This window comes from Nomascus leucogenys, chromosome 4 (genome assembly GCF_006542625.1).
Source record: "Nomascus leucogenys isolate Asia chromosome 4, Asia_NLE_v1, whole genome shotgun sequence".
Taxonomy (NCBI): domain Eukaryota; kingdom Metazoa; phylum Chordata; class Mammalia; order Primates; family Hylobatidae; genus Nomascus; species Nomascus leucogenys.
Window position 1 is genome coordinate 132,340,077 of NC_044384.1, and position 15,731 is coordinate 132,355,807.

The 15,731-nt window shown below is 41.8% G+C and overlaps 1 protein-coding gene across 5 annotated transcripts in view; it reads right to left on the reverse strand.

Moving 5' to 3' along the window:
- Window positions 1–15,731, reverse strand: part of SH2D4A (SH2 domain containing 4A) — an 82,356-nt gene that overhangs the window by 32,808 nt on the left and 33,817 nt on the right. For 3 of the 5 annotated variants that reach the window (XM_003256726.4, XM_003256725.4, XM_004087944.3), the window contains 2 exons: window positions 5,532–5,612; window positions 1,499–1,610 (listed from right to left, as the gene is read on the reverse strand). In XM_003256726.4, the coding sequence (XP_003256774.3) occupies window positions 1,499–1,610; window positions 5,532–5,612 (193 nt within the window). The remainder of the gene's footprint in view (window positions 1–1,498; window positions 1,611–5,531; window positions 5,613–15,731) is intronic. The other 2 variants (XM_030812285.1, XM_030812284.1) reach the window with 1 other exon arrangement.

The following is a 15,731-nucleotide window of genomic DNA, read 5'->3' on the forward strand; positions in this document are numbered from 1 at the left end:
TTTATTATTATTTTTTGGTTTTGTGTATGTGTGTGTGTGTGTCTGTGTGTGTTTTTTTGTGTTTTTTTGCTGAGACTGAGTCTTGCTACATTGCCCAGGCTGAAGTGCAGTGGTACGATCTCAGCTCACTGCAACCTCTGCCTCCCTCGTTCAAGCAATTCTCCTGCCTCAGCCTCCTGAGTAGCTGGGACTACAGGTGTACACCACCACAACCAGCTAATTTTTGTATTTTTAGTAGAGACGGAGTTTCACCATGTTGGCCAGGCTGGTCTTGAACTCATGACCTAAAGTGATCCACCCACCTTGGCCTCCCAAAAGGCTGGGATTACAGGAGTGGGCCACAGTGCCTGGCCTAAAGAATATATGCGACCCATCGTTGACCAAAACATCATTATACAGCACGTGACTACTTTGTAAAAGAGAATTTTTTGTTGTAGCAATGAGACTCTAATGCAGAATGTAAAAATGATTTTTACTGAGTATATTTACACTTCAGGCATTATTGGTCAAATCCTGTTATAACTGACTTCAAAGAGATACCCAAAATATTCCCTTATACTAGGATTTCACTGCGTAGTACAAAGAGGCCACTGGATCTTGCAAATATTTTCATTTCACAGTAGTTGTCATTTAAATGGCATTGGTTGTAATGGGACTGCAGATCAATGTACGATCTCAACATCCTGCAAATATAGCCATACCTGCTGTCTTCCTCAAGCTACCTCAGGATGATCTAGCAGTTCAGATTTCTCTGAGTCAGATGGAAACACTAATTCTTTCTCAAACCTAATTCTTCTAGCATTCTGGAGCATCCTCTCCTCTGCCTTCAGTTGCATGGGCTTATTCTTCTCCTGTGAGTTTTCTCACCCACTCTGCTAACTCGAATAGGAGTCAGGGCTGGGTCACAGGCACGAGCAGGATGCTAATACATCCAGCCTGGTATTCCTGTGTGCTTCTGATTACAAAGTTAAAATGTATTCACTATCAAAAACTTAGGGGGAAAAAATCCAAAACACAGTATTAAATTACAAGAAAAACATTCAAATAAATAATCTTGAATCTCACCTTTCCAAGAAAACTAATGTTTACATGTTATTATAACCTTCCAGTTCTTTTCCTTCAGATACTTAGACATTTCTAAATAGCAAATCTTTCCATTCTATTTCATGGTGTTTTTTCTTCCCCAAGCTAATGAGATGTAAACAGTCTAAGATCATTAAACACTCTTCCAAAACCTATTTTCCATAGCTATATATCATGCTATTTGATAAATTACATAATAATTTTGGTGATACAGAAATGAATGGAGAACCAGTCTGCTGTTCAAAAGTAGCTTGTAAGCATTTGAATAATAAGTTAGTAATAACATTTGAGTGGTAACTTACTGTGAACATATCTCTCAACAACCCACATTAAGCGCTTTCTAGATTGATCACATTATTAAGTGAGAGAGTCAGCTGAGAGCCTGGAAGGTGCTACGGAGACCTCTGGTACTCACGAGATGCCTGCCATTCTGAGTCTTCTTTCCAGCTCTTACAGATCTGCTTCGTTCTCTCTTCGTCTATTTGATTTATTTCTTCATCTTGTTTTTTCTTCATGGATTCTTTCTTCTGTTTAAAAACAAAACAAAACAAAAACAAAAACAAAAAAACAAAACAAAAATGAACCTTGGTGAGCAAATCCAGTTTCCTGAAGGACGGGGGTACCCGGCACAGCTGATTTCTATCTAACTCTCTGGCCCACTAGGGAGGATCAAGGGTGGACTTCGGAGTCAGTAAGACCTGAAGCTGGATTGACCATTGCTAGCTAGTGTGTAACTCCAGGAGCGACAACTGAACCTCTCTTGGGCTGTTTCCCCATAAGAAAGATGAGAAAAAAATATTTCTTAGGGTTATATTGAGGATTAGATAATGTAAGAAGTCCCTGGAACAGGGTATAACATATAGCAAGAAAAAATATTCCTTTTCCTCAGACACAGTACTTAGCTGCTTCAAACTGACTCCCTGAAGAAGGATGTAAACACACTATTACATAGAACCAGCGTCAACCTATTTTACAGTGGCTGACAGACTCCACAGAAGAAATGCACATTCCCACAGCAATCTCAGCTGAATCTCTCCCCTCGAATCATGTGTCCCAAAATGTGGTACTTACTACATGATTTTAGGTGGTTCAAAAGAAACATATATCATTATTTTTTTTTAAGACAGAGCTTCACTCCATCACCCAGGCTGGAGTACAGTGGCACAATCTCGGCTCACTGTAACCTCCGCCTCCCAGGTTCAAGCGATTCTCCTGCCTCAGCCTCCGGAGTAGCCGGGATTAACAGGCGCAAGCCACCATGCCCGGCTAATGTTTTGTATTTTTAGTAGAGATGGGGTTTCGCCATGTTGCCCAGGCTGGTTTTGAACTCCCGAGCTCAGGCAATCCACCTGCCTCAGCCTCCCAAAGTGCTGGGATTACAGGCATGAGCCACCACACCCTGCCAGAATATGTATTTTTTTGTTTCAAAAAAAAAAAAAAAAAAAAAAAAACAGAAAAGTATTTTTCAAAAGCATCTTTTGAGAAAGGAGAAATATTTTTAAAATGTGAATATTCCTTTAAAAGCAGAATTAGGTTTTTATAAAACTTGCAGTAAAATTCCACATAACAAAATTTACCACCTTAACCATTTTTAAGTGTACTGTTTTCTGGCATTAAGAGCATTCAAGGGAAATCATTTTAAATGAAAGAGAAATGAACAAACCAAATCACTTAGACCTGAAAAGTACTTTGCTTATTTGGACACAACCTTCTGAGTGCTCACAAGATGACTGAATTTACAATTTGGTGGACTAATAAAAGCCTAGGTTAGCTAAGTAATAAAACAAACTGAAACGGCCAGGAAGGGCTGCCTGTGCCCACCTGTCTATCACAAGTCACAGGCTTTTTTCTTTTTGGCTTTCCCATAGAAATATAAAGACTTCCTTGCTCTTATGTCGCCACAACGTAAAATATAAACGTTAATGTTGTGAAACTTGTTTCTGATCACTGTGGGCAGTCATAAATCACAGTTCAAGTAATGATCATTCATAAATTGTGCTTCACTGCAGATGTAACTAAACTTCTGTGCATTTACTGTTTTCATTTTTTTTCCTTACGTTGTTTTCCTGCCTAGAGCTAAGCTCCTTTTGTTTGCCAACATTTGAAAATCCAAAGGACAGCTTTGATGTTTGAAAGGACTGTTAAAATTTGCCATCCTTTGATTGAAGCTGTTTGCAAGCCCAAAATAGATAAATGTGCTGCTAGCAATTTCTAAGCTTAAACAGAAAAAGCTTCAAAGTGGAACTCTGTTCATCCTTCCACATGCATATGTGTTTATTTTTAAATGATCAGGAAACATATAGTGAAAACATCAAGCTAAGATCATCACGGATATTTTTGCTGAAGATAAGCAAGAAATTTGGAACATGATTCTACCTAAGAAAAAATATTAATAATAACAGATGTAGTACTTGGTTGATGTTACTCAAATATCTAACAGAGCTGTATTTAATAAATCTACTCCTTTAATCTGCATATAATTATGTACAGGCACAGTGGAAAAGAAGAAAAAGTAATGAGTTTCACAGAGTAAGAGCAGATGAAATCTGCTATTACCCACCTATATACAGCCCTGACCACCGTATTTATTCAAAAAAGCTAGAAAACGTAAGGAACTTGTCCTGAGTTTCTCAAAGAATTTTACTTTTATCAAAATCTATAATGGTTTACTTTCTCTATTCAGAAGACCATTATTTCCTTTTCAGCAGTGTTTTGCTGGAGGCATGTTGGTCCAGGACTCAGGACTGTGAGCCAGGCATGGGGAAATCCAGGTGATGGCTTGGAGTGGAGGGGCAGAGGGGCCAAGGCTGGGTGCTAATCCAGATGCCCAGGGCGGAAGGTGTGGAGACCCAGATGTGTGGTGTGAGCTGTGAAAATGTGCTTAGCTAACAGGACCAGAAAACAAGGCCACGCCCATATAGAAAGCCACTGGGCCCATACAGAAAGCCTCTTGTCCAGCCTGTTGATGGAAGCACTTAGAGTGCCTCCCTAATTCCTTCATCAGAGCCTCACAACTGCCCCCAAAGTAGGATGCCTGTTTTATCACGTTTGTTCTACAGAGAAGCTTAGCAAGCTGGCCCATTGATTCTCTCAAATGATCAGCCCTTTCCCGACCATGCCAAGTGAGGTCCTGCCTCTGTGTCTTTGACTTGCTGTTCCCTCTGCCTGGAAGAGACGTCCGCATGCCTTAGACATCCACATTGTTCCTTCCCTCTTTCCTTCAGGTATCTGCTCCAATACTGCCTTCCCAGAGTGGTCTTCTCTGACTACCTGTCCCATCCCAATTCCATCCTCCGAGGATTCTTCACTTCCTTCATACTGCTTTATTTTCCTCTGCAGCGCTTAGGATCACCTGTCCTCATAGATATGTTTATCATCTCTCTCTCTCTCCCATGAAAAATATAAGCTCCCTGAGGGCAGGAATTTTATCTAATTTTTTCATAAAATGTGTCTCCAACACCCATAACAGTGCCTAGTGTGTAGCAGACACTCAACAAATATTGCTTGGATGAATATACGATCCTTTGTCTTCCTCAGCCGTCCCCATTTAAAATGACATAGTGAGATCTAAGCAGAATTAATGAAAATGTCCTTTAGATCCCCTATTGCTGCTGTTTTAGAAAGAAGTATGTACTGTATCAGCAGTATGCATACAGGACTACAGTTCCACAACTTCATCCAGATTTCTTGAAGTCTTAAAAATGCAAGTTCATGCATGTCCCTGCAGAGGAATCATGGAATTCATGACATGGTCCACAGGAACACAGGTCCCTGGGCTGACCTCCACCACAGCCCGATCTCAGGAACCTTCTCTTCACAGGCTCACATCTTACGCTGCTGTTTCAGACTCTCTGTAGGTCAAATCCTACTACAGCTTCCAAGTACCAGTCTATGCCTCATTTATTTTGAGCAATTTATGACACGACAGCAAGCTCACATGATGGAGGAAGCAGGGCTTGGCCTGGAGGGAGAATGTCACATGTGGATGGATGTGAGAGAGGGCTGAGTGCCAGAAGGGGTTCCAGGCGTGGTGGATATGGAGGACACAGCAGCTGCTCACCCTCAAGGGACAGGTTCAGAAACAATGAGCACAGAAGTAACTCGATCTGAATTCACTCTTTCTGCCAAGTTTAATGCTCCGTCTATCACTGTCTGAAATCAGTCTTCCCTCCATGTCTGCAGCAGCCTGGGATGCCGCCTCTATGTTAGATCTTCTGGGAGGAGTTTAGCTGATACATTTTGGCATCTGTTCTTCCCGTGACACTCAACACTTCCCAAACTCCAGATAAATGGGTAAAGATGAAGAACTGTGTTTGCAGCTTTTAGGACAGATTTCCCATTCTGCTGCTTAATTTCATTTCTGCATGAGATTAATTAACTAATCTGTGAAACATTAGTGGAAATGCCTAGGTATGCAGCCCCCAGAGGACAGAAGCGAAGTCTTTTACCTGGTGAAATGCATATGCCTTCATACGATTGATTGAATCTGCCAACATTTGTTGAATATTTCTTGAAGAATTGGAGGGTGACTAAAAATTAAACAAAACACATTTATGGCATTTGGAGCTGCAGTGCAGTTTCATAAGATAATCTGTCAATGTTTCCCTGGTTTCAACATTCCCTAATGCTGCCCCCACCCCTACAGCTGGATCCACCCAAGGCTCCCACTGGCACCTGCGTTCCTGGGCCGATCCTGACTACAGCAACAGGCATGTGAATCCTCAGTATCCCCACTCAGTAGGGCGTAGAAAGGAATTGCTGCCCAAGAGCCAGGAGCTGAGGGTTTGGTATATTTTTCTCCCATCTGGTTGGCCCTGGAGGGCCATGGGGATCACTTCTAGACATCAACATTACCCCCTATGTAAATTCTCTTCTTGCTTAATCTCTGCATACCCTGTTTTAGTGTAGGCCAAAGAAATGCCTTAGTCTCCAGATTTAACTATATGATGCCTTGCAGACATGCCGGGAGTACCAGTTTAGTGCCTGGGAGCCCTGCCCAGTTTCCCTGCCTGGCCCACACTTCTCCTCCTTTCACACCCTTGTCACCCAGTATCTATGTTTCTGCTGCTCTAGATGGATTTCCCATGAGGCAGCCTCCCCAGTGGGGTTCCCAGATTCGTTGCCTAAATTCCCTGGTGTCATTCCTGCTTGCCACAGGCCAACCCTCTGGCATCACAAGTATGCCAGCAAATCACAGTGGGTGCTTCTTAAGACACAGGCCCCCATCAGTCCCTGGCTGGAGTGCAGATCCTAAGACAAGTCCCAACATGGGTAGTCACATGTCCTGAGTACCCAGATATACCTACCCACAACCCACATTACCGCAAAGTATATGCCTTGTGTCTGAGTTCATAATTTTGGCATAGATCGGAAATTGTCAGCAAAATTTCAGCAAAAGGTTGGTGCCACCATTCGGAAGGAGTACAGAGGATCATTACTACACCATGCGATAAACCAGTGGCTTTCTCAATCTTCCCCTTTTCTCACAGTGGCTGGCATGTGGCTACCCCACTATACCGCATTTCCCAAATGCCTTAGCAGTTGTCTCAACATAATGCAGGTGACAACAGGCATTTGCTATTTCTCCCCAGGCCCACTTAAAACCTCCTTCACACACTCCTCCAGGCCACTTCCACCTTCCTTTGGGCTGGAATGGTGACAGCAGCAGTGCTATTACTAAAGATAGCAGATACTTAGACTACAAAAGCCTGAGGCCCTGAATGACTGTGTGGAGCAGAGCCCTCCTGAACTAGAACACCTATTCTGGACTGTCGGAAGACAAATAAATAACTTTTATTGTATTTTTGGCCATGGCATTTGGGGACTATTTGCTTCAAAAGTTTAGCCTATCAACTGATAAAACTGGTCACAACAGTTGCTGGTGGCATGTTTCAAGCTCTCTACTGAAGTTTTATAATCAATCATAGGTGGTGAGATTAATGCTAATTCCACTAATGAGCACTAATGCATACTGAAGACATATCATGACCCGGCATCATGTTAGTGTCTTAGTATTATTTTTACTGCACACAACATCTGTGATGGATGGGCAACATAATGGGCAATTTTCAGATGAAGAAACCAAGTCTCAGTCGAGTTGTGGAGCTTGCTCAGCACCAGACAGCTGGTTTGTGCCAGAGTTTATGCTTTTTCCACTGTTGACATTGTAGTGATAAGAAAATGAGATGCGGGTCAACAGATATCTAATGCTTATTACTTGGCAAACTAATGAATCCTGTAAGTTTCACAATTGCTACTTACCATATTCTCATTTTTTTTCTCATTTTAGTACTATAAAAGTATAGTTTGCTGCTCTGCATCTAAACAGAACAGTAACCAGTTCCTCTATTTGGGAACAGAGCGAACTGTTCCCACAGGTTTCATGTAAGCGTGTCTGCTCAAAAGTCCAAGATGACTTTAAAAGTCTCTGAGTGCATTTCCACCACCAGGAAGGACAGCTTTAAAAACAGGCCCACTCTCCCTTTCTTTGATGATGTAAGATCTTTGGGGCACTGTTTTGCAAAAAGGGTCAGTTTCTTATATTTGAAAATTAGGAGGCAGGTAACCCTTCTTTCTTAATACTCCCTCAAGTATTGCAGAGAATGTTTCAAATATGCTATGTTTATTACTTGGCAAACTAATGAATCCTGTAGGTTTCACAATTGCTACTCATCATACTTTCATTTTTTTCTCATTTTAATATTATAAAAGGATACTTCGCTGCTCTACATCTAAAATAGAACAGACGCAGAGCAGCTGTTGCAGAATCAGATCTGGACTTCTGAAACTGGAGTTCTGTCTGGACCAAGGTTTTGTCAGCAGCACATTTGCTGTTCTTAGTCTTTGAGCTTTGAAACACACTTAGTTGCTTCCTGAATTAGCATTAGGCTAATAGGCATCTGATGGTTATCTTCTAATCCGTGTGTTCAAAAGTATTGTCTATTTTGTCAGTTTCCCCTCAATCTCCCGCCAATTACTATCATCTGCCTGGGTACAATGCTTTGAACACAATGCGTGAGTTATCCTCCATCCCTCAGTTATTCCTTCAACTGAACAGTTCATCTCATGTACACATGAACAAGGTATTTTTACTACTTGCTTTCTTTAAATTATCTTACATTTTTTCCTATCATCATTGTATACCTTTTCTTACTAGTACTTTCAACATGCTCACTGCTTTTGCATTTGTCAGATCTGACGCGGTTATGAATTACGTTAAAATAAGAAGCACAGACACGTGCTTCAGACAGTGTGCATGGAAGTGATTCCACTGGGCACGAAAGTGACTGTGGTGACCGCCAACACCATCCACTCATGGTAGCTGGAGTTGATTGATGATCTTTCTTTTCTTTGAAATTTTAGGTTTTGTCTTTAGTATACCAAAACTCACAAGCTTGTTCTTGAGTAGAAGAATTTTAGCATAAAAACTCATTAGGCCCACGCGTGGTGGCTCATGCCTATAATCCCAGCACTTTGAGAGGCCAAGTCGGGTGGATCACCTGAGGTCAGGAGTTCGAGACCAGCCTGGCCAACATGGTGAAACCCTGTCTACTAAAAATACAAAAATTAGCTGCCATGGTGGTGCATGGTGGCGCATGCCTGTAATCCCAGTTATTCGGGAGGCTGAGACAGGAGAATCACTTGGACCTGGGAGGCAGAGGTTACAGTGAGCCAAGACTGTGCCACTGCACTCTAGCCTGGGTGACTGTGAGACTCCATGTCAAAAAAAAAAAATTAGTTGAACAACCACTCCAGAGATGAATCCTTCTATTTAAACACTTCTATTCAATGTGTCTAAAACATACTGTAAGCTCTAAAGCTATTCACACATACTAAGAACCACATTTATAAAAATTCTGATTTTCAAGGTGAACCAAGATTTTGCCATTATTCTAAAGGGTTAAAATAACATGAAAAACTTAAAACTTGAAGAAAGCAGTCTCATTTAGATACACTTACACGTTCTACAAATCCATGAAATGCACAATAAGTAACAGATTGAAAATAGTGAGATCCAAAAGGTATTTCCTTTATTAAAAAAAAAAAAAAAACAGCTAGAGGCCAGGTGTGGTGGCTCACGCCTGTAATCCCAGCACTTTGGGAGGCTGAGGTGGGCAGATCACAAGGTCAAGAGATCCAGACCATCCTGGCCAACATGGTGAAAACCCGTCTCTACTAAAAACACAAAAATTAGCCAGGCGTGGTGATGCGCACCTGTAGTCCCAGCTACTCAGGAGGCTGCGGCAAGAGAATTGCTTGAACCGAGGAGGCAGAGGGTGCAGTGAGCTAAGACTGTGCCACTGTACTCCAGCCTAGATGACAGAACGAGACTGTCTCAAAAAAAAAAAAAAGCTAGATGATTAATGGGCTCAAAAGTGATGATTTATGACGGCAATATCAGAGGGTATACCTCAGCAATACCACTGCCTCTTTGAAGCACTCCTAGAGGCAGGATAAAGAGGCTTTTCAAAGAGGTTAGCATGCCCCCTCTGAAGCTTCCATATGCTGCTATGACCCAGGAAATACACTCTTTAGTTATCTCTATACCAAAAAAGGGAAGAAAATGACCCTCCTACCTGTATAACTTTTGCTTATAAAGCACTTTGAAGTCTAATACATCAATTGACCTTCATATTAGGTGTCAAAATAGGCCTTATCCCTTTACCAAAGAGGTAAGGTGACCTGTTTTATTGGTCGTTGTGTTTTTGTTCTTGAGACAGAGTCTCGCTCTGTTCCCAGGCTGGAGTGCGGTGGCATGATCAGGGCTCACTGCATCCTTGACTTCCTGGGCTCAAGTGATCCTCCCGCCTCAGTTTCCCAAAGTAGCTGGGATTACAAGCGTGCACTACCACACCTGGCTAAATCTTTTTTAATTTTAGTAGAGACGAGGTCTCACTATGTTGCCCAGGCTGGTTTCAAACTCCTGAGCTCAAGTGACGCTCCCACCTCAGCCTCCCAAAGTGCTGAGATTATAGGTGTGAGCCACCACACCTGGCCTAAGTTGACCTGTTAATAGGTAGGAGGACAGGGACTCAAATGCATGTCATCTCCACATCTGAAGCTTGCTCCTTCCTCAGGGTCTCCCAGAAAGAACATATGTATGCTCTTACGCATAACAGCCACTGCGGTCATCATCCATCTGCCACATTACAGAAATTCTTACAGCCGCTGGAGCTCTATGAGCAGAGTTAAAGCAATCTTATCTGCCTCGTATCTATTCTATTTAAACACAAAAACTGCCATGAATATTTATGCAAAAGCTTCCAAAAAAGAAAAACTGAAAGCTAATAACATCAGAAGCTAGTGGACTTCCTGCAGACATCAAGTCAGAATAACCCTCTGTAACCAGTGAAGATCCCAAATGGATCTGGGGGTGTACCCCACCTGATTGGCCAAAAGATAGTATGAAGAATAATAACTACAGTTAAACTTAGAAGTATGGCAGTTCAAATCTAAATAAGCAACTGGGTTACAAAAAGATGCTGCTGACAACATTAATATTACATGGTTACAAAATATGCTTCCCCCAGAGTCTGTCGTATGAGAAGAATTATTCTAATTATGTTCACTATTTAAACTGGTTTGAGAAACAGTTGATTCTGGCTTCTAACTTAATATTCCCTTTGTTTATAAGTACGGTTATAGGCCGGATGCAGTGGCTCAGGCCTGTAATCCCAGCACTTTGGAAAGCTGAGGCAGGAGGATCACCTAAGGTCAGGAGTTCAAGACCAGCCTGGCCAACATGGGGAAACCCCATCTCTACAAAAATACAAAAATTAGCCAGGCATGATGGTGGGTGCCTGTAATCCCAGCTACTCAGGAGGCTGAGGCAAAAGAATCACTTGAACCCAAGAGGCAGAGGTTGCAGTGACCCAAGATCTCACCACTGAACTCCAGCTTGGGCAACAGAGCAAGATTCCATCTCAAAATAATAATAATAATAATAATAATAATAATAATAATGCTAGGGCTGTACAGTCAAACAAATGCCAAGTGCCTTTAATTCCAAATAAACCAGAAAGCTCCAACAAACAGAACATTGTCAAGACTCAATTTTTATGGTAAAGATGAAAATGAAGAATTAACAGCATAAAACCAAGAGTTTATTTTTATTTATTTATTTTTTTTTTTTGAGACAGAGTCTCGCTCTGTTGCCCAGGCTGAAATACAGTGGCACGATCTCGGCTCACTGCAAGCTCCACCTCCTGGGTTCACGCCATTCTCCTGCCTCAGCCTCCCAAGTAGCTGGGACTACAGGCGCCCGCCACCACGCCTACTAATTTTTTGTATTTTTAGTAGAGACAGAGTTTCACCGTGTTAGCCAGCATGGTCTCGATCTCCTGACCTCATGATCCGCCCACCTCAGCCTCCGAAAGTGCTGGGATTACAGGCATGAGCCACTGCGCCCAGCCGAGATCTAGTTTCACTATTAATCAAGATAGAATGAATTCAAATACTCTGAGAATCAGTGGTCTATAACTCACCCATTTTGCCAACCAGGTCATTGAAATAATCAGATCATCCTCTTTTCACCATTTTAAACAAAAAGGCAATTTCCCAATGATGACTATAATATTAAGTTTCTGAGCACACTGGGATTTAGCTTTTTGCTTCTAAAATAACGGGAGAGGCAGAATAATGGAACTCTGCTTTAATAAAGTTATAAAGAATAATAATAGAGACAGGAGAGATTTTCCTAAGGCCAAGTAGACTAACAAGATGAAAAGCGGGACAGTAAATTTTATTGCCAAAAATATGGTACGAACTCCTTGTAGAGTGATTTTACTGACACACCAATTAGGACAATGGAAACCCGAGCAAATCTTTTCCTTATTTTTCTAATATTGTTCCAAGCAAAATCCATGTACAGAGACTACTGAATACCCTAACTTGAAAGTACAGCAGACTCCAATATGATGTGAGATTTTATGGCACGTTTCACTAAACATTGTCGGCTGCTGCGGTGGCTCAGATCTGTAATTCCAGCGCTTTGGGAGGCCCAGTCAGAAGATCGTTTGCACCCAGGAGTTTGAGACCAGCCTGGGCAACACGGTGAAACCCTGTCTTTACAGAAAATACAAAAGTTAGCTGGGTGTGGTTGTGCGCGCCTGTAGTTCCAGCTACTTGGAAGGCGAAGGTGGGAGGATTACGTGAGCCTGGGGAGGTCAGGGTTACAGTGAGCCGCGATCTCACCACTGCATTCCAGCCTGGGAGACAGAGCAACGCTCTGTCTCAAAAACAAAACAAAACAAAACAATAAAGAACAACAACAACTAAAAACATTGTCTTTGCTGTCCGAGTTTATTTTGAGCATGTTAGAGCACAGAACGTAAGTCATATTAGATGAACAATAGCTCACTCCTATTGCACCATCCCCTAAAACACCATTAAGCAACACACAAACAACAGAACTGGGCAGCAACATCTTTGGAAAATGCAGTGATGCAGAGCTGGTGCAGGTTGCTTGGGCAAAGCATTCACATGTGAGGGAGTTTCAAAGGCCACTCTTACATTCTCATCCAGGGAGACGCCTGAAATAGGATCCATGAAGAAGCAAAAGACAAGCAAGAGAAATAAAGGAATTGTGAAATATAAAGGGTAAGCATAAAATAATAAAGGATTATTGAGAAAATATTCAGAATCTTAAAAACATGATAAAAAAACATGATTGATACAGGAAGTCCTGCTGAAATGGAACATAAAACTTAACTACAAATAATAATAGAAAAATAATAGGCTGGGCACAGTGGCTCACGCCTATAATCCCAGCACTTTGGGGGCCAAGGTGGGCAGGTCACTTGGGGTCAGGAGTTCGAGACCAGCCTGGCCAACATGGTGAAGCCCCATCTCTACTAAAAATATAAAAGTTAGCTGGGCGTGGTGATGGGCACCTGTAATCCCAGCTACTCAGGAGGCTGAGGCAGGAGAATCGCTTGAACACTGGAGGTAGAGAATGAGACTCTATCTCAAGAAATAATAATAGAAAACAATATTCATATCATATGTAATGCTTTACAAAACACTTTTATGTATATTATTTCATTTGATTCTCACATTAACCCAATGGCATGTAGCTACTTTAATGTCCATTTTATGGATTGGGAAACTTAGCCTCAGAGAGGTTGAACAACTGACCTTGAAGTGGTCAACAAATCTCCTGACTCAGGAATCTAGCATACTACTTTTAATGAGTTCAGTAAGTGAATCAGTGCTGGTATCTCCCACGATGCAGCTGTACATTATGAAGTTGGGAACAAAATTGAGTAAACCCTTAGACTAGAAATATGTTTTTCTCTTTTCTAATTTATATCAAGCTTTTTATTTTAGAAATTTTGATTATTTGTTTGCTTTTAAAAAGCACAACAGCTTAAGTGAATTTTAAGGTGCTAGCATTTTGTGATTCTATCTTATATAAGATTTTATTCTACAAATTACCTACCATGAAATTCTATTACAGTTACACAGAAACTACTTGGGTAATTGTGTAGCCCTCTGATTAGGGCTCCACTCTTGAATTAATAAGATATGCACAATTAATTACTTATCTGTTTTTACCTGGTATGTCCAATGCTTTATTTCTCACAAAAATTATATTGAAATGCTTCCTTCATGTATACTAGAATGGAATACACATCACGGCAAATGACCCCTAGCTTGGGATAGGATTATTCCCCTTTTGTCTCTATATCTGATTCAATCCTCCAAATTCTAGCTTGTGTTTCGGAAGCACATGATCTCTATTTACCATGGTGGTCCTTGTTCTAAGGCGTGAACCCCCTTGCCTTCCAGAGACTGACAATATGGCTGTCTGCAGTCAGAACCAGGCAATGCCACACTGGTTCCTCTAACCCCAGGCACGAGGTATCTACTCTGGGGTGGGATGCAGGCTTCTCAACCCAGCCTACTCACCAAGCTCAGTACTCACCTCCGCTTAAATCACCTTAAAGTGTTATTTTGCTAATACTGCTTTTCACTCTTAACCTGAAGCCCAAGTGACAGAAAACTACAAACTTTTGTTGCTATGCAATAACACTTTGAGATGAATGAGAATCCTAGAAATAATTCAGCATATTCTTTTCTATTCTTTCAAAGATGTGTTCTGATCTCAGTAACTCTCTTCTGAATCTCTCCTTTTAAAAGGCAAACCAATGAAGTCCAGTTTTACAGAACTGATCATTTCAGAGTGGACAGCGCTCTTAATTTTAGTTTGAAAGAAAGGTATAGAAGAAGGAAAATCTAAGTGGAAGTTTCATGTTATATCTTAAAATCATTTTACAGGTTGCTACTTAAGGGCTCTCTACTCATGGAAACATAACACTATGAGTTACAATAACACTTAAAAATATAAGTGAACTGTAATCCCGGCACTTTGGGAGGCATGGGCAAGAGGATCACTTGAGCCCAGAAGTTCCAGAGCAGCCTGGGCAACATGGTGAGACACCTGTCTCTGCAAGGAATAAAAAAATTAGCTGGGCATGGGAGCATGCATCTGTAGTCCAAGCTTCTTGGGAGGCTGAGGAAGGAGGATCACCTGAGCCCAGGAGTTTGAGGCTGTAGTGAGTCATTACTGCACCTTGGCACTCCAGCCTGGGTGACACCACAAGATCCTGTTTCTAAAAATACACACACACATGCACACAAAAACTGAAAACCACCATAGTTTCAGTGTCAAGTTTACAACTAAAATATACATTTTAGTGGCGTGTTTTTGTGATCATTAGTTGTTATAGAAAAATGACAGGCTTAAAAACAGGTATCAGAGCCTTGGGGCAGTGTGGAAAGCGTGCATACGTGTGTTGTGTGCACATGTATGCATGCAATGTGTGGCATGTGTGTGCCTGTGTGGTGGAGGTGGAGAGCTAAGAGGCCTCATCTGTAACTCCACCTGGTTAAAGAATGTATCACAGGGAAGACTTTTGCTGAAGGCATTTTAATCTGCCAGCTGCAAGGTCTTCTTTTTTTGTGTGTGTAATGTTTTGAATCCCAGATGTTTGGTTCTAATTTTTTTTTTTTTAATCTCCTGTTTTGCAGTGTGGCCCACTCTGAAGGCCATTTCTGTAAAAATAATGAAGAATTCTCTGGAGATAAAATGTAAAAGTAAGCAGATATAGTTTGATTCAAGGTCCCCTTCAGGGGCAAGGACAGTCAGTACTGATTAATGAGTTCCAAGCCTGCAAATTACATATAAGTGGAGAAACAGAGGAGCTTATCTTTCAGGTGGCAGAGTCTGCCATTCTCCCAACCACACGCAGAACAGCTCTCAGTGGGGGTGGGGGACATCACTGCATTCAGATGGCTGTCCATGTAGAGGGTCTCTAAGGGTCTCTTCAGCTGCAGGGGACTCGAAGTTCATACCCAAACTCCCCTAGGTAGGGTGAGTCTGTTCACACAGCATGCCACTGTCTTTTTCTCTGAGTCCCATTAACTCCCCATTACATTCATCCTTGCCTGGGAATGGCATCTGCTCTGAACCTGTATGTCTCAAAACCTGGTAGGAGGATAGAGAAACCCAGCTATTCCCCAGCACATCCAGTTCAGTGTAGGCACCCAGTAACCCTGCGTGTTCGCTGTGATCCACAGAGAACCACAACACTGACTCAGTATTAAGCAGAGCATCACTTCAGAGGTTCCTCAGCTGCATCACCACT